Source organism: Hyla sarda, chromosome 2 (genome assembly GCF_029499605.1).
Source record: "Hyla sarda isolate aHylSar1 chromosome 2, aHylSar1.hap1, whole genome shotgun sequence".
Classification (NCBI taxonomy): Eukaryota; Metazoa; Chordata; class Amphibia; order Anura; family Hylidae; genus Hyla; species Hyla sarda.
The window spans coordinates 46,194,682-46,217,971 of NC_079190.1; the positions used below are offsets into that span (position 1 = coordinate 46,194,682).

At 46.9% G+C, this 23,290-nt stretch overlaps 1 protein-coding gene across 1 annotated transcript in view; it reads right to left on the bottom strand.

The window, feature by feature from the left end:
• CENPJ (centromere protein J) overlaps positions 1-23,290 on the bottom strand; it is a 70,759-nt gene that overhangs the window by 30,968 nt on the left and 16,501 nt on the right. The window contains exons 4-5 of the mRNA XM_056561688.1: positions 11,783-12,028; positions 10,748-10,838 (exon numbers count right to left, since the gene is read on the bottom strand). Coding sequence (XP_056417663.1) covers positions 10,748-10,838; positions 11,783-12,028 — 337 coding nt within the window. The remainder of the gene's footprint in view (positions 1-10,747; positions 10,839-11,782; positions 12,029-23,290) is intronic.

Below are 23,290 nucleotides of genomic sequence, written 5' to 3' on the forward strand. Positions count from 1 at the left end.
AGTGGAAAGCCTGGAGCCAAACGGGAGACCACCTGCTTCACGGCAACATATGCAGCATCACCATAAAGCGGCCTGGGAGAACCGTGGCTCCTATGTGGTGGTCCAGCCTGCTGCATCACCCAGTGGCACGCCGCTCCCTGTTTCAGCCAGCCAAGGCTCCACCACCTCAGCCGAAGGGAGCTGTCTGTCATACCCAACTTCTGTTGCTCCAGATGCTCCTGCTCCTCCTACTTCGAGTCAGTCATTCCGCCAGCAATCCATCGGCGAAGCAATGTCCAAGAGACAATAGTATGCGCCCACTCACCCAACAGCGCAGAAGCTGAATGTGCTCCTATCCAAGTTGCTGGTGCTGCAGTCCCTCCCTTTTCAAGTGGTGGACTCTGCACCTTTCAGAGAACTGATGGCATGTGGAGAGCCAAGGAGGAGAGTAATTTCTTTGCGAAAAAAGCAGTACCAGCCCTGCACAATTTTATAGAACAGAAGGTAGGCAAGTACTTGAGCCTGTCGGTGTGTACCAAAGTGCACGGCAGCGCCGACATGTGAAGCTGTAACTACAGTCAGGGACAATACATGTCCTTTACGGCCCACTAAGTGAATGTGGTTCCTGCACAGCCAGAACAGCAACTTAGACAGGTCAGGCCGTTGGTCCTGTGACAGTGTACGACTCCGCCTTCTCATCCTCCACTGTGGATGAGAACTGGAAATGGGAACCATGGTGACCGACAACTGGAAGAACATTTTGTCTGCGCTGTGACAAGGAAGCCTGAGCCATGCGGCCTACATGACACACGTGTTCAAACTGGTTGTCAAGTGGTTCCTGAAGTGTTCCCCCCATCTGCAAGACATCCTAACAATGGGAAGGAAACTTTGCAAGCACTTCAGCCACTAGTACACTGCAAAGCACACCCTCCTTGAGCTGCAGCATCAGAACGGCATCCCCCAGTCTGATTTGCAACGTTTCCACACGGAATTCCACCCTCCATATGTTGGACCGACTATACTAACAGAGAAAAGCCATCACCGCTTTGATGATCTAAGCGGATAAGGGGAGTCCCCTGTGTAACTTCAATGTCTACCAGTGGCAGCTCATACGGGACACCTGCCGTTTGCTCAGGCCCTTTGAGGAAGCCACATTGTTAGCAAGTCACCAGGATTACGGGATGGACGACGTCATTCCACTGCTTTATCATCATTTACTACAACGTGTTGGAAATGCTGGCTGGTCAGGGCACTGGAGACGTGGCGCCTACATCTCACGGCCACATGAGCCCTGTTGGGGCTGAACTGGAGGAGGAGAGGGAGGGGCACAGTGGAGCACAGTTTAGGTTTCATGAAATAGGCATTTTTTATAGTCATCTGACAGGAGAGAAGGAGCAGCCAGAGGAGCTAGTGGCAGTATGCAGTGGAGATGGAGGCAGGGAGTCCCTCCGAGTCACTTGCACAAATGGCACGATGCATGCTCACTTGCTTGCGTAGTGACCACCGAATTGTCACCATTCAGCAGAGGGATCACTTCTGGCTCTCCACCTTATTGGACCCTCGCTACTGGCACAAAATGGGTGCCTTTTTTTTTTTTTTACACACCCACCGAGAGGGAGGACAAACTGACCTACTACAGAGACATCCTACGTAGTCAGTTGTCCGATGCCTATCTGTGCCACCGTCCCTCCTCTCACAGGTCTGACTCGGGGGGCCCTCTGCACTCACCTTCCACTGCCATGGCTGCTGGGGAGGGGTGAGGTGGCAGGAGCAGTACCAGCTCAATCAGCAGCAGCCTGAGTTTACAGTCACTGATGAGTACCTTTCTTCACCCGCATAGTAAAGCAACTCATCAGCAGCAGGTAGATCTGGAGCAGGACCTGAACCAGCAGGTGGTGACATACCTTGACATGCCCATGCCAACACACAATGAAGATCCGCTGGACTTCTGGTCAGCCAAACTGGATTTGTGGCCGCAACTAGCAGAGTTTGCCCTGGAAAAGCTGTCCTGCCCAGCCAGTAGTGTGCAATCGGAGCGGGTGTTTAGTGCAGCAGGGGCCATAGTCACCCCAAGGAGAACTCGTCTGTCCACTAAAAATGTGGAGAGACTGACCTTTGTGAAAATGAATCAGGCATGGATCAGCCAGGATTTCCAACCACCAATGCCTGATGCATCAGAGTAGATTTACCATGGTGCCACACCAACACTTCACAAATATGGATAGTGCCAAACAGATTTTCCTGTCACACAGTATGAGAAGACCATATAGTGTCTGAATGACAGATGCCGCCTCCAGGCTCTGTCATTGTGCCGCTCTGCTACAGTGACACCAGTGATCTGCATGTCATACTGAAACACAGTATTATTTCACTAACCCATCACACACCCTATGCGTGTTACAGCAAGGTAAAGTGTTCTACACCCCTATTGAGCCTCTCTGTAGGCCATGAAATAGCCATTTTTAATAGCGATTCGCCGCAAATAAATTCGGACCGAGGCTATTTTTTCGGAAGATTCGGCGAATCGGCCAAATCGAATTTTCCAAAAATTCGCTCATCTCTAATTGTTAGTGTTGGGGAATGGTTTTTGTCCATTTTTATTTTTTTGTGGTGCTAGTGTGAATGTATACCAAATTAAATGGTTGCAGGGCATTTGATAAATTTTGCACTGGTAAACATTTCCAAAAATTTCACTTCAGTGCACCTATTTCTATGGTTAAAGGGGTTATCCAGGAAAAACTTTTTTTTATATATATCAACTGGCTCCAGAAAGTTAAACAGATTTGTAAATTACTTCTTTAAAAAAATCTTACTCCTTTCAGTACTTATGAGCTTCTGAAGTTAAGGTTGTTCTTTTCTGTCTAAGTGCTCTCTGATGACACGTGTCTCGGGAACAGCCCAGTTTAGAAGCAAATCCTCATAGCAAAGCTCTTCTAAACTGGGCGTTTCCCGAGATACGTGTCATCAGAGAGCACTTAGACAGAAAAGAACAACCTTAACTTCAAGTACTGAAAGGATTAAGATTTTTTAATAGAAGTACTTTACAAATCTGTTTAACTTTCTGGAGCCAGTTGATATATAAAAAAAAAAAAAGTTTTTTCCTGGAATACCCCTTTAACCCCTTAAGGACCCAGCCAATTTTCACTGTAGGACACAGACATTTTTTGCACATCTGACCACTGGCACTTTAGACATTAATAACTTTGGGATGCTTTCACCTTTCATTCTGATTCCGAGATAGTTTTTTTTGTGACATATTCTACTTTATGTTAGAGGTAAAATTTTGCCGATACTTGCATAATTTCTTGGTGAAAAACTCCAAAATTTGATGAAAAAATTGAAAATTTTGCATTTTTTTAACTTTGAAGCTCTCTGCTTATAAGGAAAATGAATATCCCAAATAAATTATATATTTATTCACATATACAATATGTCTACTTTATGTTTCCATCATAAAGTTGACATGTTTTTACTTTTGGAAGACATCAGAGGGCTTCAAAGTATAGCAGCAATTTTCCAATTTTTCACAAAATTTTCAAAATCGAAATTTTTCAGAGACCAGTTCTGTTTTGAAGTGGATTTGAAGGGCCTTCTTATTAGAAATACCCCACAAATGACCCCATTATAAAAATTGCACCCCTCAAAGTATTCAAGATGACATTCAAAAGGTTTGTTAACCCTATAGGTGTTTCACAGGAATAGCAGCAAATTGAAGGAGAAAATTCAAAATCTTCATTTTTTACACTGGCATGTTCTTTTAGACCCAATTATTGAATTTTTACAAGGGGTAAAAGGAGAGAAATCTTCCTAAAATGTGTAACCCAATTTCTCTCGAGTAAGAAAATACCTCACATGTGTATGCCAAGTGTTCGGCGGGCGCAGTAGAGGGCTCAAAAGGGAAGGAGCGACAGTGGGATTTTGGAAAGTGAGTTTTTCTGAAATGGTTTTTGGGGGCATGTCACATTTCGGAAGCCCCTATGGTGCCAGAACAGCAAAAAAAAAAAAAAAAAAAAAAAAAACACACACCATATGGCATACTATTTGGGAAACTACACCCCTCAAGGCCCATAACAAGGGGTCCAGTGAGCCTTAACACCCCACAGGTGTTTGACGACTTTTCGTGAAAGTTGGATGTGTAAATGATTATTTTTTTTCACTAAAATGCTAGTTTTCCCTCAAATTTAACCCCTTAAGGACACATGACGTTCTCATACGTCTCCATTTCCGAGTCCTTAAGGACACATGACGTATGAGAACGTCATGTGTTTTACCGGCCCCCCGCAACCATCTGGAGCGGTGCCGGTGCCCGATGCCTGCTGAAATCGTTCAGCAGGCATCGGGGCATATCGCCCAGGGGGGTCATTATGACCCCCCATGTCGGCGATGGCCGCAGATCGCTGGACAATTCAGTCCAGCGATCTGCGGCGGATTCCGGGTCAATCGGGTCTCCAGTGACCCGGAATTATTGGCTGATCGGGGCCGTCAGAGACGGCCCCGAACAGCCAGAGCCAGCAGGGGTGAGGTGGCACTGGTGCCACCTCACGATCGCCCTGATTCGTCGGCCGGATTACCGGCCGACCAATCAGGGCGCCTGCTGCGGGTGTCACTCCCGCAACCCGCTCCGCCCCTCTTCCGGAGGACGTGAGCGGGTGCGGGACGTGCACCCCGGGTGCCAAGGACCCCGATCCCCGGCGCCCCTGTTGGGATCGGGGCCCCAGGAGCAGCGGCGGCGGCGGAGACGACGAGGGACTGACCTGTGCGGCTGGATCGTTGGAGGTGAGTGACAGCCTCCTGCTGTTGCTTAGCAACAGCTCCCAGCATGCAAAAAGGGCATGCTGGGAGCTGTAGTTATGCAACAGCAGGAGGCAGACCACCACAACTCCCAGCATTCCCTTATGGGCATGCTGGGACTTATGGTTTTGCAACAGCTGGAGGCACATTTTTTCTATGGAAAAGTGTACCTTCAGCTGTTGTGTAACTACAACTCCCAGCTTGCACAATCAGCTAAAGTGCATGCTGGGAGTTGTAGTGGTGCATCTGGTGGTTGCATAACTACAACTCCCAGCATGCCCGTTGGCTGTCGGTGACTGCTGAGAGTTGTAGTTTTGCAACAGCTGAAGGCACACTGAGTTAAGTAGCAAACCAGTGTGTCTCCAGCTGTTGCATAACTACAATCCCCAGCATCCCCAGCCAAAGTAGTATGCCTCCAGCTGTTGCATAACTACAAGACCCAGCATGCCCTTCCGCTGTCCGTACATGCTGGGGGTTGTAGCTTTTGCAACAGCTGAAGGCACACTGGTTGCAAAACACTGAGTTTGTTACCAAACTCGGTGTTTCACAACCAGTGTGCCTCCAGCTGTTGCAAAACTACAACTCCCAGCATGCACTGATAGACCGTACATGCTGGGAGTTGTAGTTTTGCAACAGCTGGATGTCCCCCCCCCAATGTGAATGTACAGGGTACATTCACATGGGCGGAGGCTTACAGTAAGTATCCGGCTGCAAGTTTGAGGTGCGGCAAAATTTCTGCCGCAGCTCAAACTGCCAGCGAGAAACTACTGTGAACCCCCGCCCGTGCGACTGTACCCTAAAAACACTACACTACACTAACACAAAATAAAATAAAAAGTAAAAAACACTACATATACACATACCCCTACACAGCCCCCCTCCCCTCCCCAATAAAAATGAAAAACGTCTAGTACGCCACTGTTTCCAAAACGGAGCCTCCAGCTGTTGCAAAACAACTACTCCCAGTATTGCCAGATAGCCGTTGACTGTCTAAGCATGCTGGGAGTTTTACAACAGCTGGAGGCACCCTGTTTGGGAATCACTGGCGTAGAATACCCCTATGTCCACCCCTATGCAATCCCTAATTTAGGCCTCAAATGCGCATGGCACTCTCACTTTGGAGCCCTGTCGTATTTCAAGGCAACAGCTTAGGGTCACATATGGGGTATCGCCGTACTCGGGAGAAATTGCATAACAAATTTTGGGGGGTATTTTCTGCTATTACCCTTTTTAAAAATGTAAACATTTTGGGAAAACAAGCATTTTAGGTAAAAAAAATATATATATTTTTTTACATATGCAAAAGTCGTGAAACACCTGTAGGGTATTAAGGTTCAAACTACCCCTTGTTACGTTCCCCGAGGGGTCTAGTTTCCAAAATGGTATGCCATGTGTTTTTTTTTTTGCTGTTCTGGCACCATAGGGGCTTCCTAAATGCGGCATGCCCCCAGAGCAAAATTTCCTTCAAAAAAGCCAAATGTGACTCCTTCTCTTCTGAGACCTGTAGTGCACCAGCAGAGCACTTTTCACCCCCATGCGAGGTGTTTTCTGTATCGGGAGAAATTGGGCTTCAAATTTTGGGGGGTATTTTCTGCTATTACCCTTTTTAAAAATGTAAAAATTTTGGGAAACCAAGCATTTTAGGTAAAGAATATATATATATTTTTTACATATGCAAAAGTCGTGAATCACCTGTAGGGTATTAAGGTTCACTTTACCCCTTGTTACGTTCCCTGAGGGGTCTAGTTTCCAAAATGGTATGCCATGTGTTTTTTGTTGCTGTCCTGGCACCATAGGGGCTTCCTAAATGCGGCATGCCCCCCAAAAACCATTTGACACTCCTTCCCTTCTGAGCCCTCTACTGCGCCCGCCGAACAATTAACATAGACATATGAGGTATGTGCTTACTCGAAAGAAATTGGGTTTCAAATACAAGTAAAAATTTTCTCCTTTTTACCCCTTGCAAAAATTCAAAAATTGGGTCTACAAGAACATGAGTGTAAAAAATGAAGATTTTGAATTTTCTCCTTCACTTTGCTGCTATTCCTGTGAAACACCTAAAGGGTTAATACACTTACTGAATGTCATTTTGAATACTTTGGGGGGTGTAGTTTTTATAACGGGGTCTTTTATGGGGTATTTCTAATATGAAGACCCTTCAAATCCACTTCAAACCTGAACTGGTCCCTGAAAAATAGCGAGTTTGAAAATTTTGTGAAAAATCGGAAAATTGCTGCTGAGCTTTGAAGCCCTCTGGTGTCTTCCAAAAGTAAAAATTCATAAATTTTATGATGCAAACATAAAGTAGACACATTGTATATGTGAACCCGAAAAATATATATTTTGAATATTGATTTTCCTTACAAGCAGAGAGCTTCAAAGTTAGAAAAATGCTAAATTTTCATTTTTTTCATCAAATTTTGGGATTTTTCACCAAGAAAGGATGCAAGTTACCATAAAATTTTACCACTAAGTTAAAGTAGAATATGTCACGAAAAAACAATCTCGGAATCAGAATGATAACTAAAAGCATTCCAGCGTTATTAATGTTTAAAGTGACAGTGGTCAGAATTGCAAAAAACGCTCCGGTTCTTAAGGTGTAAAATGGCCTGGTCCTTAAGGGGTTAAAATTTTTGCAAGGGGTAATAGGACAAAATGCCCCCCAAAATTTGAAACCCCATCTCTTCTGAGTATGGAAATACCCCATGTGTGGACATCAAGTGCTCTGCTGGCGATCTACAATGCTCAGAGAAGAAGGAGCGCCATTGAGCTTTTGGGAAAAAAAATTGTTTGGAATGGAAGTCAGGGGCCATGTGCGTTTACAAAGCCCCCCGTGGTGCCAGAACAGTGGACCCCCCCCAGTGACCCTATTTTGGAAACTACACCCCTCACAGAATTTAATAATGGGTGCAGTGAGTATTTACACCCCAAAAAAAAAAAATTTTCTCATTTTCACGGACCACTGTTCCAAAAATCTGCCAGACACCTGTGGGGTGTAAATGCTCACTGTACCCCTTATTACATTACATGAGGGGTGTAGTTTCCAAAATGGGGTCACATATCGGTATTTATTTTTTTGCGTTTATGTCAGAACCGCTGTAAAATCGGCCACCCCTGTGCAAATCACCAATTTAGGCCTCAAATGTACATAGTGCGCTCTCACTCCTAAGCCTTGTTGTGCGCCCGCAGAGCATTTTACGCCCACATATGGGGTATTTCCGTACTCTTGCGAAAATAAAAAGTATGGGGCAACACCAGCATGTTAGTTGTTAATTTTTTATTTTTTTACACTAACAAGCTGGTGTAGCCCCCAACTTTTCCTTTTCATAAGGGGTGAAAGGAGAAAGCCCCCCAAAATTTGTGGTGCAATTTCTCCCGAGTACAGAGATACCCCATATGTGGCCCTAAACTGTTTCCTTGAAATACGACAGGGCTCCGAAGTGAGAGAGCTCCATGCGCATTTGAGGACTAAATTAGGGATCGCATAGGGGTGGACATAGGGGTATTCTACGCCAGTGATTCCCGAACAGGGTGCCTCCAGCTGTTGCTAAATTCCCAGCATGCCTGGACAGTCAGTGGCTGTCCAGAAATGCTGGGAGTTGTTGTTTTGCAACAGCTGGAGGCTCCGTTTTGGAAACACTGCCATACAATAAGTTTTTCATTTTTATTGGGGGGGGGGGGGGGGGGGGGGGGGACAGTATAAGGGGGTGTATATGTAGTGTTTTACCCTTTATTATGTGTTAGTGTAGTGTTTTTAGGGTACATTCACACTGGCGTGTTACGGTGAGTTTCCCGCTAGGAGTTTGCGCTGCGGTGAAAAATTTGCCGCAGCCCAAACTTGAAGCAGGAAACTTACTGTAAACCTGTCCATGTGAATGTACCCTGTACGTTCACATGGGGGGGGGGGGGGGGGGGGGGGCGCAAACCTCCAGCTGTTTCAAAACTACAACTCCCAGCATGTACTGACAGACCGTGCATGCTGGGAGTTGTACTTTTGCAACAGCTGGGGACACACTGGTTGGAAAACCTTCAGTTAGGTTCTGTTACCTAACTCAGTATTCTCCAACCAGTGTGCCTCCAGCTGTTGCAAAACTACAACTCCCAGCATGCACTGATCGCCGAAGGGCATGCTGGGCGATGTAGTTATGCAATAGCTGGAGGTGCGCAACTACAACTCGCAGCATGCCGAGACAGCTGTTTGCTGTCTGTGCATGCTGGGATTTGCAGGTTTGCAACATCTGGAGGGCTTCAGTTTTAGAGAACACTGCAAAGTGATCTCCAAACTGTGGTCCTCCAGCTGTTGCAAAACTATAAATTCCAGCATGCCCAGACAGCATACAGTTGTTTGGGCATGCTAGAAGTTGTAGTTTTGCAAGATCTGGAGGGCTACAGTTTAGGGACCACTATATAGTGGTCTCAAACTGTAGCCCTCCAGCTGCTGCAAAACTACATATTCCAGCATGCCCAAACAGCTGTCTGGGCATGCTGGGAGTTGTAGTTTTGCAACATCTGGAGGGCTACAGTTAGAGACCACTGTATAATGGTCTCAAACTGTACCCTCCAGATGTTGCTAGGCAACTCACCGGCTTCCGTCGGATCCAGCCGCACGTCATCGTCGCCCGCAGCCTCCGTCGCCCGCCCGGATCGGTAAGTGGATCTTCGGCGCCGGTCTCCTTTCGTTCCCCGTTCTGCCCCGCCTATTGTGGGTGGACAGGACGGGGAAAACGAAAGTTAACCCCCCCCCCCCGATCTGCTATTGGTGGTCGCGTCTAGACCACCAATAGCAGGGATAGGAGGGGTGGCAACCCTGCCACCTCACTCCTATGCCTTCAGGGGGATCCTGGGTGTCTTAGACAACCGCGATCCCCCTTTTATTCCGGGTCACTATAGACCCGTAATGACCCGGAATCGCGCAAATCGCAAGTGTGAATTCACTTGCGATTTGCCGCGATCGCCGACATGGGGGGGGTCTGATGACCCCCCTGGGCGTTTGCACGGGATGCCTGCTGAACTATTTCAGCAGGCATCCCGGTCCGATCCCCGCCCGGCAAGGGCCGAAATTCTCCATGACGAACGCATACGTCATGGGTCCTTAAGTACCAGGTTGTCATGACGTACGCGTACGTCAAGGGTCCTTAAGGGGTTAACTTTTTTTTTTATTTTTTTTTTTTTACTCACTGCGCAACATTTGACTTTTTACCACCCAAAAAGAGGGTGGATACACTACAGATTTTCTTCAGAGGATTCACATACAGAAAATCAGCAACGCATTTCAGTTGCAGCAAAGTAAATTAGACTTCTATAAATCTTGTCAACAAATCTGTACAATTATATTTTCCCATAACTTTCTGTATTAATTTGTCACCGTCCTCAAGAGCTCTGCTTGCTGTCATTCCATATAAAAAACATTTTTTTTATTATTGTAGCTTCAAATACAGTGTATAACATTCTGTCCTGGCCAAGTGATGAACAAACAGGATGGCAGCTTGTTATAAGCATGATAACTGTACTATAAGAAGCCAGGCACTCGGGTGTCCATCATACGACCAGGACAAATTTGTATTTTTTTTGCATATTAGATACCGGTACAACATTTCTTTACAAAACGGATTTCACTTATTTGCAATTTTCTGTCTAATACAGAATACTAGTCTTCCTTTATGACGCTCCATTCATACTTGGTGTTGGAACATGATAGGTCTCCTTTTTTATAGCTAATAAGCGCATACATTCTCATATTACAGCAGTTTTACAGGACAATGTCATATTAATCATATCTCTGTGTCGTCCTCAGGAGGAAAAGCTTAGACAGATTTGTTGCTGGGAAATCCCGTCTGATTGAGCTTTGACCCCCACCTTGTGCCCCACACCATATGTGCAGACAGGTGGGACCCTAACAACCATGAAAAGAAGGAAGAATGGCAGATACACCTTATTATCTCAGCTTTACAACCTCCCAAGGGAATAAAACACTCACCTGTCCTCCACATTGTTCCCACTAAGTGGCTCTCTCTGTAACCTGGAGGAATCCTGTCCATGGGAGGAATTTTCTGTTTCAAAGTCATCACCTATAGTAATATACTATAGTAAAGATATATATATACACATAACAAATATTAAATGAATGTCAGGACAGGACGATGCCCCAAACTTGGCGCTGGGCTTAAACCGTAAAATCATTTTATCCCCTATCCAAAGGGGGACCCCTGCGATCTCCACTGCGGCACCCGTCATCCAGTGCACGGAGTGAACTCCGCTCTGTGCCGGATGATTGGCAACCACAGCCGCCACACCCCTTTCCCATTCATGTCTATGGGAGGAGGCGTGACGGCTACGAAGTAGCAGTCACGCCCCCTCCCATAGACATGAATGGAGGGGGCATGGTGTCACGAACACAGAAGCTCCAATTGATCTCCACTGATGGCCTGGAAATCGCAGGGGTTCCCAGTGCCGGGACCTCCTTTGGATAGGGGATAAGATGTTTTCTTTAAAGGGGTACTCCGGTGAAAACCTTTTTTCTTTTAAATCAACTGGTGGCAGAAAGTTAAACATATTTGTAAATTACTTCTATTAAAAAATCTTAACCCTTCCTATACTTATTAGCTGCTGAATACTACAGAGGAAATTCTTTTCTTTTTGGAATGCTCTCTGATGAAATCACGAGCACAGTTCTCTCTGCTGACGTTATTATAATAATAATAACGCTTTATTTATTGTTGTCCTAAGTGGGATTTGAACCCAGCAGTGCTAAACACTGAGCCACCATGCTGCCCTTAGCATATGTCTGCTAACCATGGTTGCTAAAATGGACGGAGATGTCAGCAGAGAGCACTGTGCTCGTGATGTCATCAGTGTTCCAAAAAGAAAGGAATTTCCTCTGTAGCATTCAGCAGCTAATAAGTACTGGAAGGATTAAGAGAAGAAGTAATTTACAAATATGTTTAACTTTCTGCCACCAGTTGATTTAAAAGAAAAAAGGTTTTCACCGGAGTACCCCTTTAATATTACTCACCAGAATAATCTTCTGTGTCCTCCTCATTTAACAAATCCTCTAGAGTTTTGGATTTTTCAGGAATAAGCTCTCGTACAGACACAGACGGTGGGCGAGATGGGCTTCTCTCCTTGGTGAGTAGTTCCTGCTTCACGTATGGGGAGTCTCTAGGGATATTCCCACTGACCGGAGACATGAGGCGTGAAAAGGGCTTTTGGGACATAGAGCTGCTCAGGTGTCCGGACAGCAGGTTCTTCTGGTCCAGTTCTGTAAAAGGAGAAAGCTTGGGTCATATTGTAGAAACAAATGGAAATATTTCATAATGGTTAGTCACTGACTTTCTATATTTGCAGCTGATATTAAAATGTAATTTGTAAGGTCAAAGGGGTTGACACAGGCGCTGAAGTGTTATGACAGTTTCAAGTCCCGACAATCCACTTCCGTGTGCAGCAGCCAACACTTAGTATGTACCCCAACAACAAAGCCTATACCTTCGGAAGGAAATCTACCCATGTCACCAAGGTGTCAAAAGGACCAAGAAGCAAGGGTAAATTTTGGATTTAGGATTTTGGAAGGGCCTTACTTGCACATGCAAAGTATGTACAATAGCCAAGGCTTCTGTGAAATGTACTGTACACTGAACACCCGGCCCATACATTGTAGTGAGTGGACGCTGCAATGCATACAGCATCATTGCTTAACTCACAAAAAGTCCAGATTCTAATGAACCCAAATTTCTTGAAATTTACAAAAAAAATACATAAATAAAAAATTTGTTCCAAAACGCTGTGGTAATTTCAAATAATATTTTAAATACAACAGCATGCTTACTTTGAAAAAAAATGGAACATTGCACAATTTTTTCATGTGCATTTTGGCATATAATTTGAGCAAGTAAGACCGCCCACTGGACACAAAGGGGTACTCCGGTGGAAATTATTATTATTTATCTTATTTTATTTTTTAAATCAACTGGTGCCAGAAAGTTAAAGAGATTTGTAAATTACTTCTATTAAAAAATCTTTACCCTTCCAGTACTTTTTAGCAGCTGTATGCTACAGAGGAAGTTATTTTCTTTTTGAATTTCTTTTTTGTCTTGTCCACAGTGCTCTCTGCTGACTCCGCTGCACTGTGGACAAGACAAAAAACAAATTCAAAAAGAAAATAATTTCCTCTGTAGCATACAGCTGCTAAAAAGTACTTTACAAATCTCTTTAACTTTCTGGCACCAGTTGATTTAAAAAATAAAATAAGATAAATAATAATAATTTCCACCGGAGTACCCCTTTGTGTCCAGTGGGCGGTCTTACTTGCTCAAATTACATGCCAAAATGCACATATATATATACAAACAACAAAAAACGTGGTCTCAAATGGCTGGAGGTGCACCAACCCCAAATGCGGTTGTGCATTTATACTGGGGGAGCAGATCCTGCCCTTGTAGTCCGTTGCTAGGGGCGATCCCCAGCATAAAAATGCATACAATGGAGGATGCCTGCAGCGGACTACAAGTGCCACAATAGAATCCTACACCAGATAGACGGTGTGGATGTGTAACAATTAGAATACAATACAGGAATATGGGTGCACTACTGTGGTAGATGTAAACAATACATTGGCTATCCCTCAACACTGATGTTAAAATTGAGACATTCGCCAGTGTATCCTTATATGAAGGACACACCAGAGCCCGCACACCAACGCCAAGGTTTCTCAAATTGGTGCAAGACCTAACGCTAATCCTACCTGTGCTTAATAAGCAGAACAGGGGCCAGTGGGCAATTACGGCAGCATTCGGTTGACTCACAACTTCCTTCCAGATACCCTCCAGCGTGACTGAGCACACATGCAATGGGAGTAGGGAGGCAAGCTGCAAGCCCCACCCGAGTTGGCTAATATGGGTGCTTGGCCTCACAGGTGCTACCTTAATGCTGCCTTGTAGATATTCAAGGCGCATTAATGTTGGAGTTTACACACCTCCAAATATAAAATTTAAACAAACAAGCCAACTCAGGTGGGGCTTGCAGCTTGCCTCCCTCCTCCCATTGCATGTGTGCTCAGTCACGCTGGAGGGTATCTGGAAGGAAGTTGTGAGTCAACCGAATGCTGCCATAATTGCCCACTGGCCCCTGTTCTGCTTATCACGCACAGGTAGGATTAGCGTTAGGTCTCGCACCAATTTGAGAAACCTTGGCGTTGGTGTGCGGGCTCTGGTATGTCCTTCATATAAGGATACACTGGCGAATGTCTCAATTTTAACATCAGTGTTGAGGGATAGCCAATGTATTGTTTACATCTACCACAGTAGTGCACCCATATTCCTGTATTGTATTCTAATTGTTACACATCCACACCGTTTATCTGGTGTAGGATTCTATTGTGGCACTTGTAGTCCGCTGCAGGCATCCTCCATTGTATGCATTTTTATGCTGGGCTGGGGATCGCCCCTAGCAACGGACTACAAGGGCAGGATCTGCTCCCCCAGTATAAATGCACAACCGCATTTGGGGTTGAGCACCTCCAGCCATTTGAGACCACGTTTTTTGTTGTTTGAATATCTACAAGGCAGCATTAAGGTAGCACCTGTAAGGCCGGGCACCCATATTAGCCAACTCAGGTGGGGCTTGCAGCTTGCCTCCCTCCTCCCATTGCATGTGTGCTCAGTCACGCTGGAGGGTATCTGGGAGGAAGTTGTGAGTCAACCGAATGCTGCCGTAATTGCCCACTGGCCCCTGTTCTGCTTATTAAGCACAGGTAGGATTAGCGTTAGGTCTTGCACCAATTTGAGAAACCTTTGCGTTGGTGTGCGGGCTCTGGTGTGTCCTTCATATAAGGATACACTGGCGAATGTCTCAATTTTAACATCAGTGTTGAGGGATAGCCAATGTATTGTTTACATCTACCACAGTAGTGCACCCATATTCCTATAATAAATATATATATATATATATATATATATATATATATATATATATATATATATATATATACACACACATATACATATACATACACACACACACACACACATACATATATGTTTTCCACCTGAGTACCCCTTTAAGCCCCAAGTGTGTAGATCATTCAGCTGATCATCATCATGGTGACAGGTTTTTATTGTAAATCAAAAGGTGTTTTTTGCCTTGTCCCTTGCTGGGACCCTTCTATGACATCATATGCCCCAATATGGAGTTGGACAAAAAAATTTTTATTTTTACACAACACAGCACAAACGGTATGAATATGAATTTACATCTTGTTAATAGTATAACATTGCCAGTGACCCATGCTGTGCAGCACTTGTGTACTTGTTGTATGCAATGTTTTCTGCTATATACACACACACATTCCCATAGCAACACCTGTATAGAGTTGTAGTCACTCTGGTCTATCCAGCTAATCTATACACAAGCCGGATCTTAACCTGACAAAACTACCTGTAAAAATCACCACCTATTGACTACAAGCCCCGGGCATACTGTTCATTTGTAGTTGACTTTCTCGCACAATGTCTGTCATCACACAGTACAACAGGAATTACAATGCCGGTGGGATTTAATAAAGTTTCTATTGTGTGTAGGTAGCGATTTCTGGACTTAACACTTCATGTTAATCCTCAATTAACTCCTTAAGGTCACAGACCATCTTTATTTTGCAATAACTAAATGACAGAGCCGTGAGGGGCTTGTTACTTATAGGACAAATAGAACGTTTTATTGGAAACCTTTACTTAATCATAAATTATGGTGTGAAACAAAATAAAAATATATATTTTCTGGGTTAAATCCTGGAGGAATCCTGTCCATGGGAGGAATTTTCTGTTTCTTAGTAATCACCTATAGTAATATACTATATTAAAGGAGAACTCCGGAATAGGAAAATGGTCGTCCATACTGCCCACAGTAAAAAAATAAATAGATACATACCTTCCTTCGCTCCCCCCAGTGCCTCTGGTAACCCACTCCGGTCTCTGCCCCGATCCTCTTCCTGGTTGCCGGTGATCGGCGAGTCATACTTCACCCAGCCAATCACCGGCCGCAGCGAAGTCCCGACTCAGCTGGCAGCAGGTGCTGGGGCCGAAAACATCACACTGCTGCTCAACCTATCGTCGGCTGAGTCGGACTTCGCTGCAGCTGGTGATTGGCTGAGTGCAGTATGACTCGCTGACCACCAGCAACCAGGAAGAGGATTGCGGCGGAGACCGGAGTGGGTTACCAGAGGCCCCGGGGAAACCAAGGAAGGTATGTACCTGTTTATTTTTTTTTTTTACTGCCGTCAGTATGGAGGAAAATTTTCCTATTCCGGAGTACTTCTTTAAAGATATATATATATATTTACACATAAATATTATGGATACAAAAAACAAAGGGGATGTGCAGCTCACAATTAACTAGTCAAGGTATGGAGGTTATACACCTACACCGGGTGTTGGGTAATTTGGAAAAGCTATTTATACAAAAACCAACCCCTCAAGACTAGTATCAGATACCTGATACATGAATGACAAAACTGAATTGATATAAATTAAGACCGTGATTCAATTATATGATACAAAATAATCAAAAATGTTATTAAAATACAATAAGTGCAAATAAACCTCTTAGCACAGGGCGCTTGTGCAGAGGTAATATAAGAGCATATGTTATATCATAATAATATACACCGATAACGGAGGGGGGCGTGGCTTGCCGCGACCGAAGATGGCTGCTTAGTCTCTGAGCTCCGCGCCTCGTGGCCGTTCTATTAGCTACATTAGCCTCCATCCACCCTCTTTCTGATGCCCAGGGGAACCAGACGCCGCAGACAGACCCCGGCCCCCGGACTTGCCTGCCAAACTTTGTCGGGAGGGATTAGGCGCTATCTCCGCCAGCACTTCTCGTCAGCTCCGGCCTCCCCGCCTGCTTCGCCGGCCTCAGAGCGCCGACTGCGGTCCCGCTCTGTCGGAGCCGCTGCTGGATCCCGCAACCCGGCGACCGGCTCGGACAGTCAAAGTGATCCTCCTGCTGCCTTCACGGACCCTGGGGTGAGCCTTGTGAATCCCTCCTGTCCCTCCCCGGCCCCGTCCACCGCTGGCCTTGGGATCAAGGATCTGCAGGCCCAACTGCTGCAGTCCCCCATTCCTGGTCCCACTGCTGCCTCTGCTGCTACCTGTGCTGTATCTGGAGGGGGAGGGGTGCCGGACTGTGCTCTGGGGGAACTGGACTTTGGCCCTGAGCTGGTCCCTGTGCTGGACTTCCCTCCTGCTGCCCTGGAACCCGTGGATTTGGGGGTCCCTCCTGCTCCTGTTGGTCCCCTGCTGGAGGTTTGTGGGTCCCCTGTTGTCTCCCCTACTGTGCCTGCTGCCCACCCGGCCCTTTCCTCTGAGGGGTGTGATTGGCCCCCAGCCCTTGCTGTGGCCCTTGCTGAGACTCCTCCAAAGCCTCAAAGGACTATGACTGCCCCGAGACGCACTGGGGGTTCCCCTGGGATGTTACCCCAACCGGGCCCCTCCTCAGCCTCAGGGTCCCCTAGGGGCCAGTCTGGGAAATCTGGTCAACCGACCTGGGGAGATGGCCCTGATTTTGATCTAGATTGCTCGGGGGTCCCTGCCTCTGCCCCTCTCTCCATGGATTTCAGCCAGCTGCTCTCTCATTTGCCGTCTAAGGAGGACTTTCAGGCTCTTGTTGCTGAGGTCAGGGATGCCTGCAGAGCGGAAATCGCTGATATGCGTAAAGACCTCCAGCATGTCTCCAATAGAGTGGATGAAATTGAGGGGGCCCGCGATTCTACCAGATCCTACATCTCTAAACTCCAGGGTACCCTGTCTGCCCAGACTGATTTTCTTAACGATCTACATTCGCATGTGGAGGACCTGGACAATAGGGGAAGGCGTAACAATATACGGGTCCGTGGCCTTCCGGAAGCCCCGCAGGCCGAAGATCTGCACATCACTCTAGAGGCCATCTTTAACATGATACTGGGTGAGCCGCCATCCCACAACATCAAATTGGATCGGGCTCACTGGGCCCTGCGCCCCCGCCCCGCCACTGGCCCACCACGAGATGTCATCTGTTGTCTGGCGGATTTCCAATTGAAGGAACGCATAATGGCTAAGTCGCGCTCCCTCCGGAATTTCAACTTTGATGGGGCCCCTATACAGCTCTTCCAAGATCTTTCCTGGATCACCCTCCGCAAGAGAAGGATGCTACAACCCCTCCTGTCCTCCCTACGTGCTGCACAGATCCCTTACAGATGGTCTTTTCCATTTGCTCTGCAGGCCAGGCGGGATGGACGCTCTGCTGTTCTACGTACGTTTCTGGACTTGCAGGACTTTTGCTCAACCTTAGACCTCCCGGTCCCTCCTCTCACGGATTGGGGACTGATCCCTCCTCCCCCATCTCTGCCTCCGGTGTGGCAGCCAGTACGGGGGAAGCGTCTCCGGTCTGACCGCATTGCCTCAACCTCTGGCTTGCTGAAGGCTGGTCCGGACCCTCCTTGATTGGACTACCTCCCGCTTGCTGATGCATATGGTCCGGGTGTTGCTGTGGAGTCGGATCTTCTGTTGGATACTCTGTTTTTATGCTGATATGTGACAAACTTTTGCATCTTAGGTTCCTGATGTTTCCATGATCTATCCCTCGGGATTGTGCTGAGGGTGGACTCTCATTTGCCTGGCCCCTAGGCGGGATGCTGGTCTATCTGAGCGGTATCGCTCTCGTTGCGTTCTTCCACCTCCCCCCCCCCCCCCCCTTGAGGCCATGGCAAACGGTGAGATGGTGCGGTTTATTGCTCTTTTGTGCTTTTGTTTCCCCATTTTGGCCTCCACACTGGCTAATGTTCCAGTGGTTATTTCTTGGTTCTCTTTGTTGTGTCCCCTTTCCCTGGTGTTTCCGTCTGGTTTTTCCCTTTGTCTCTCTGTGTTCTCTCCTTTATTTCCTTATCCTGGTAGTCTGCCTTCTTTTTTTTTTCTCTTTCCCTCCTAGGAAGTCTAGCTTACCGCTGCGGACTGCTGTTTTTCGGGGGACCCTCCTGAGCGCCCTTGAAAGGCTGAGTGAGTACTGTACACAGCACTTGATTTTTCCCTTCTATCCACTCTTATGGCTAAGTGTGTCTCTTTGAATGTCAAGGGTCTCAATACCCCCACAAAGCGGCGTTTGCTGCGGAGGGAGCTGGTAGCCCTTAAAGCTGATATTGTATACCTTCAGGAGACACACTTTGATAAGACGGGCACTTTTCAATTCCTTCATCACCTGTACCCTCAAGCTTTTCTTGCCTCTGCTGATAGAAGGGTTGCTGGAGTGGCTATATTAATATCTAGAACTTGTCCCTTACAGGTCACCTCCTCATATGCCGAACCCTTGGGCAGGTTTCTTATTGTACAAGGGACCCTGGGGGATAAACAGCTGCTCCTCTGTAATGTCTATGCCCTGAACTCCTCCCAATTACCCTTCCTTAAGCGGGTCTTCACTTGTCTTCATAAATGTGCTCCCTCGGCCTGGTTATTGGGTGGGGATTTTAATTTAGTTTTTTCCCCAAGGGTTGACCGTCACTCGCTCGCTGGGTCCCCTCCACCTGCTTCGCAGGTACGCCTCTCCACGCTTTTTCGACGATTGATTCACTCGGCTGCACTTTTTGACCTATGGCGCATTGACCATCCCTCTGACCGCTCCTTTTCTTTTTACTCTCACCCCCATAAGCTCCATACTCGTATCGACAATTTTTTGGGGAATCTTCCCATGGTCCGTATGCTCACCTCTGCCTCACTAGAGCCTATTTCCTGGTCTGACCATAGCCCTATTCTGGTATCCTTTTCTCCGTTTTCCTCTTCTGTCCGCCGATGTCACTGGCGTCTTAATGATTCCCTACTCAAGTCCCTTCCTTCCCGTGAGTCGATCCACCAATGCATTACTGATTATTTTACTATTAACGAGGGTTCTGTCTCTTCCCAAGCCGTCTTGTGGGAAGCCCATAAGGCCGTTATTAGAGGACATTGCATTGCTTTGGGCTCCAGACAGAAACGTGATAGTTTGGCTCATTCCCGGGAACTCAGGGCTCTGATCTCCGACCTGGAGGCTCGACTTCAGGTTGCTCCTTCCCTCCCGGTCCTGATGCGCTTGGTAGCTGCACGGTCTCAGCTGGGTGAACTGGCCCTCCATAAAGTAGAGCGGCAATTGCTTTATGCCAAACAGCGCTTTTATGAAAAAGGTAATAAAGCCCATACTATGCTGGCTAGGCTCCTTCGGGACCGGGCGGTTTCACAGACACCCTTTGCATTGAAGGATTCAGCAGGGACTCTTCATTACCACCAATCACTATCTCACGTCTCTTTCAGGACTATTACTCTAAACTGTATTCTCTTCCTTCTCAACTGCCCTCGGACCCCGGGGATTGCAATGCGACCCTTGACTCTTTTCTCTCCAGGTGTAGCCTTTCGGCTCTCTCGGACAGTGATCGAGAGGTTCTGAATGCCCCTATCACACAGGAGGAGCTTGCGGAGATCCTTAAGTCCCTCCCAGCGGGGCGCTCTCCGGGTCCCGATGGCTTTACCTATCTGTATTATAAAACTTTCTCTACTATTCTTTTGCCTAAACTGGTTCCTCTGTTCAACTCTTTTCTTCATGGGGAGGGCATTCTCTCATCACATATATCCCGAAACCGGGAAAGGACCCCCATGATTGCTCCAGCTACAGGCCCATAGCCCTCCTGAACTCTGATCTTAAGCTGTTTTCTAAAGTTTTGGCGACTCGCCTGTGTAGTTTTTTGCCTACCCTTATTCATAAAGATCAGGTGGGGTTTATCCCCGGACGCCAGGGGGGGTGATAACACTAGGAGGGTTCTGGATCTGATAGATGTGGTCAATCGGGGGTCCGGACAGGCCTTGCTATTGAGTTTAGATGCGGAGAAGGCTTTTGATAGACTAGGTTGGCCGTTTATGTTTGCTACGCTTCAGAAATTTGGGATCTCTGGGAACTTCCTCTCTGCACTGGGGGGCTTGTATTCCTCTCCCACTGCCTCTCTCAAACTTCCCTCTGCCTCCTCTACTCCTTTCCCGCTCTACAATGGAACTAGGCAGGGATGTCCGTTGTCCCCCCTGATTTTTGCTTTATGTATCGAACCGCTTGCGGCCTTGATCCGGGGGGACCCGGATATCTCTGGGGTGGCTCTTCATGGTAGGGAATTTAAGATCTGCCTTTTCGCTGATGATGTCTTACTTACTCTCACTAACCATCTCCTCTCTTTGCCCTCTCTGTACAAACTCTTACATGATTATGGACGGGTTTCCGGTTATAAGGTCAATCTCTCCAAATCAGAGGCTATGCCTCTCAATCTATCCTCTCCTATGGTCTCTCTCCTTAGATCTAACTATTCTTTCTGTTAGTCTCAGTCTGCTATCAAATACCTAGGGGTCTATCTTACTCCTACTTATGCCTCCCTCTACTCTGCTAATTTTCCCCCTCTGTTCCGTGAGCTGCGTACTATGATGGAGAAATGGCGTGCCCAGTATATATCGTTTTTTGGACGTATTGCGGCGGTTAAGATGACTGTCCTCCCTAAACTACTTTACTACTTTGAGTCACTACCTGTACGGGTCCCGCTAGCGGTGTTGCGCTCTTTTCAAACGGCTATTTTTCGGTTCATCTGGGACGCTAAACGGCACAGATTGTCTATGTCGGTTATGATGGCGAGCCGGCATCAGGGGGGTCTTGGGGTTCCAGATGTGACCAAATATTACTGGGCGGCTCATCTGCGGCACCTGGCATCCTGGTCCAAACTACCATGCGTATAGCAAGTGGATGGAGGTGGAGAAGTTATGGCTAGCGCCGACCCACCCGAACTCTCTCCTGTGGACTTTCCCTCTTCCATCTCCGGCTGGCCCCCTGCTAGGCCCCATGTCCTTCACTCGTTACGTGTGGACTTATTGTTCTCGACGCTTCGGGCTTCTTTTTCTCCTCTACGGTCATTCCTTTATCACCCGGATTTCCCCCCCGGATTGACTTCCCTAATGGTCAGGGAATGGGGCTCCCGTTACCTTTTCTGCTGGGCGGATGTGGTTGACCCTGTAGCCCGTTCCCTCCTACCCTTTGACCAGCTGGTCTCCCGTTGGACTCTCCCCTCCTCTGAATTGACCCGCTATGTACAGCTTCGTCATTATCTGTCCTCCGCTAGGGGCTCTTTGTCTGTGTCATTACCTACCTGCTTTGAGAGGCTGTGCAGGGGCGGGCCCCAGACAAGGGGACTCCTTTCTAGTATCTACTCTTTCTTGATCTCCCCTCCTGATGGCGTCCCCCCTTCTCACAAATATATGGCCTATTGGGAGACGGCTCTTCAGACTGTCATCACCATTCCTCAGTGGAGGGTGATCTGGAGTCGGGCCGCTAGGGCTTCAATTTGTACTGCTTACAAGGAAACGCAGTACAAAATGCTGATAGGGTGGTAACATACTCCGGCCCTGCTGAATACTGATATTCCTCCTCAGTGCTGGAGATGTGGGGTTGGTCTGGGCGACACATACCATATTTTCTGGTCTTGTCCGCTCATCCAACCATATTGGGGCAGGGTTCAGCGTCTAGCTCGGGAGGTGCTGGGGGTAATGGTCCCGCTGGTCTTCCTACTGCAACTCTCTGTCCGATCTCTCTCTAAGAAACCGTTTAGGTTGTTTTTACATATTGTTTTAGCTGCTAAAACCCTTATAGCAAAGTATTGGAAGCGGACTCTCCCTCCATCTGATGAAGATTTAGTGGCTAGGATACGGGAAGTTAGGTCCCTTGAATCCCTCACGGCCTCTTTGAACAACACTGTCCCAGCCTTTCTGTCAGTGTGGGACCCCTGGGATAGATTCACGGATAGGCAACCCCCCTAGCTTGTGACCCTCCTTTGGGATTTTTTGTCAGTACTTCCTTTTCACGTCCTTTCCTGCTTTCTCTCGGTCTTGTCTTTCCCTTCCTGATTGTGGTCTGTCAGTTCAGTGTTTGTTGGTTTCTCCCATCCTTCCCCCCCCCCCCCCTCCTACCCCCTCTTTCTCTTTATGTAAGCGTTATATATGGTAACTGGAGTTGGGATTTTTTTCCAATGCTCCCCCTGTTTGACTCAGTCTTGGATTTTGTACACTTTATGCGTTCCATGTCTGTTTACCTGAGTGGCGGGGTTCATTTTCCCTGCTTGTGCTGTTGTATGTATTTTCAATGATGTTCTTTCAATAAAAATATACAGTTGAAAAAAATAAAATAATAATATACACCGATAACTTGCACTGCTATAGAAAGTTGTATTAGAGAATTTTTTGATAATCCGGTATCTGGTCCAGACGGTAATGTAATGTCCCGTAGATAGGGCTCCGATGTAGCAAATGAAAGATGGTAAATGAGAAGATAGTTACCAGCCTGATATCCTCAGCAGTAGTCGCCTATGGACAGATGGTGAGGTCTGCAATGCTTGGATGGTATACAATGCTGGCGTGCGTTACCGCGGCGGTCTGCCTGCCACAGACCAAGTTGGAATTGATGCCGTTCCCAAGATGCTCGCTATTAGATGGTATTAGGCGGCCTCTGG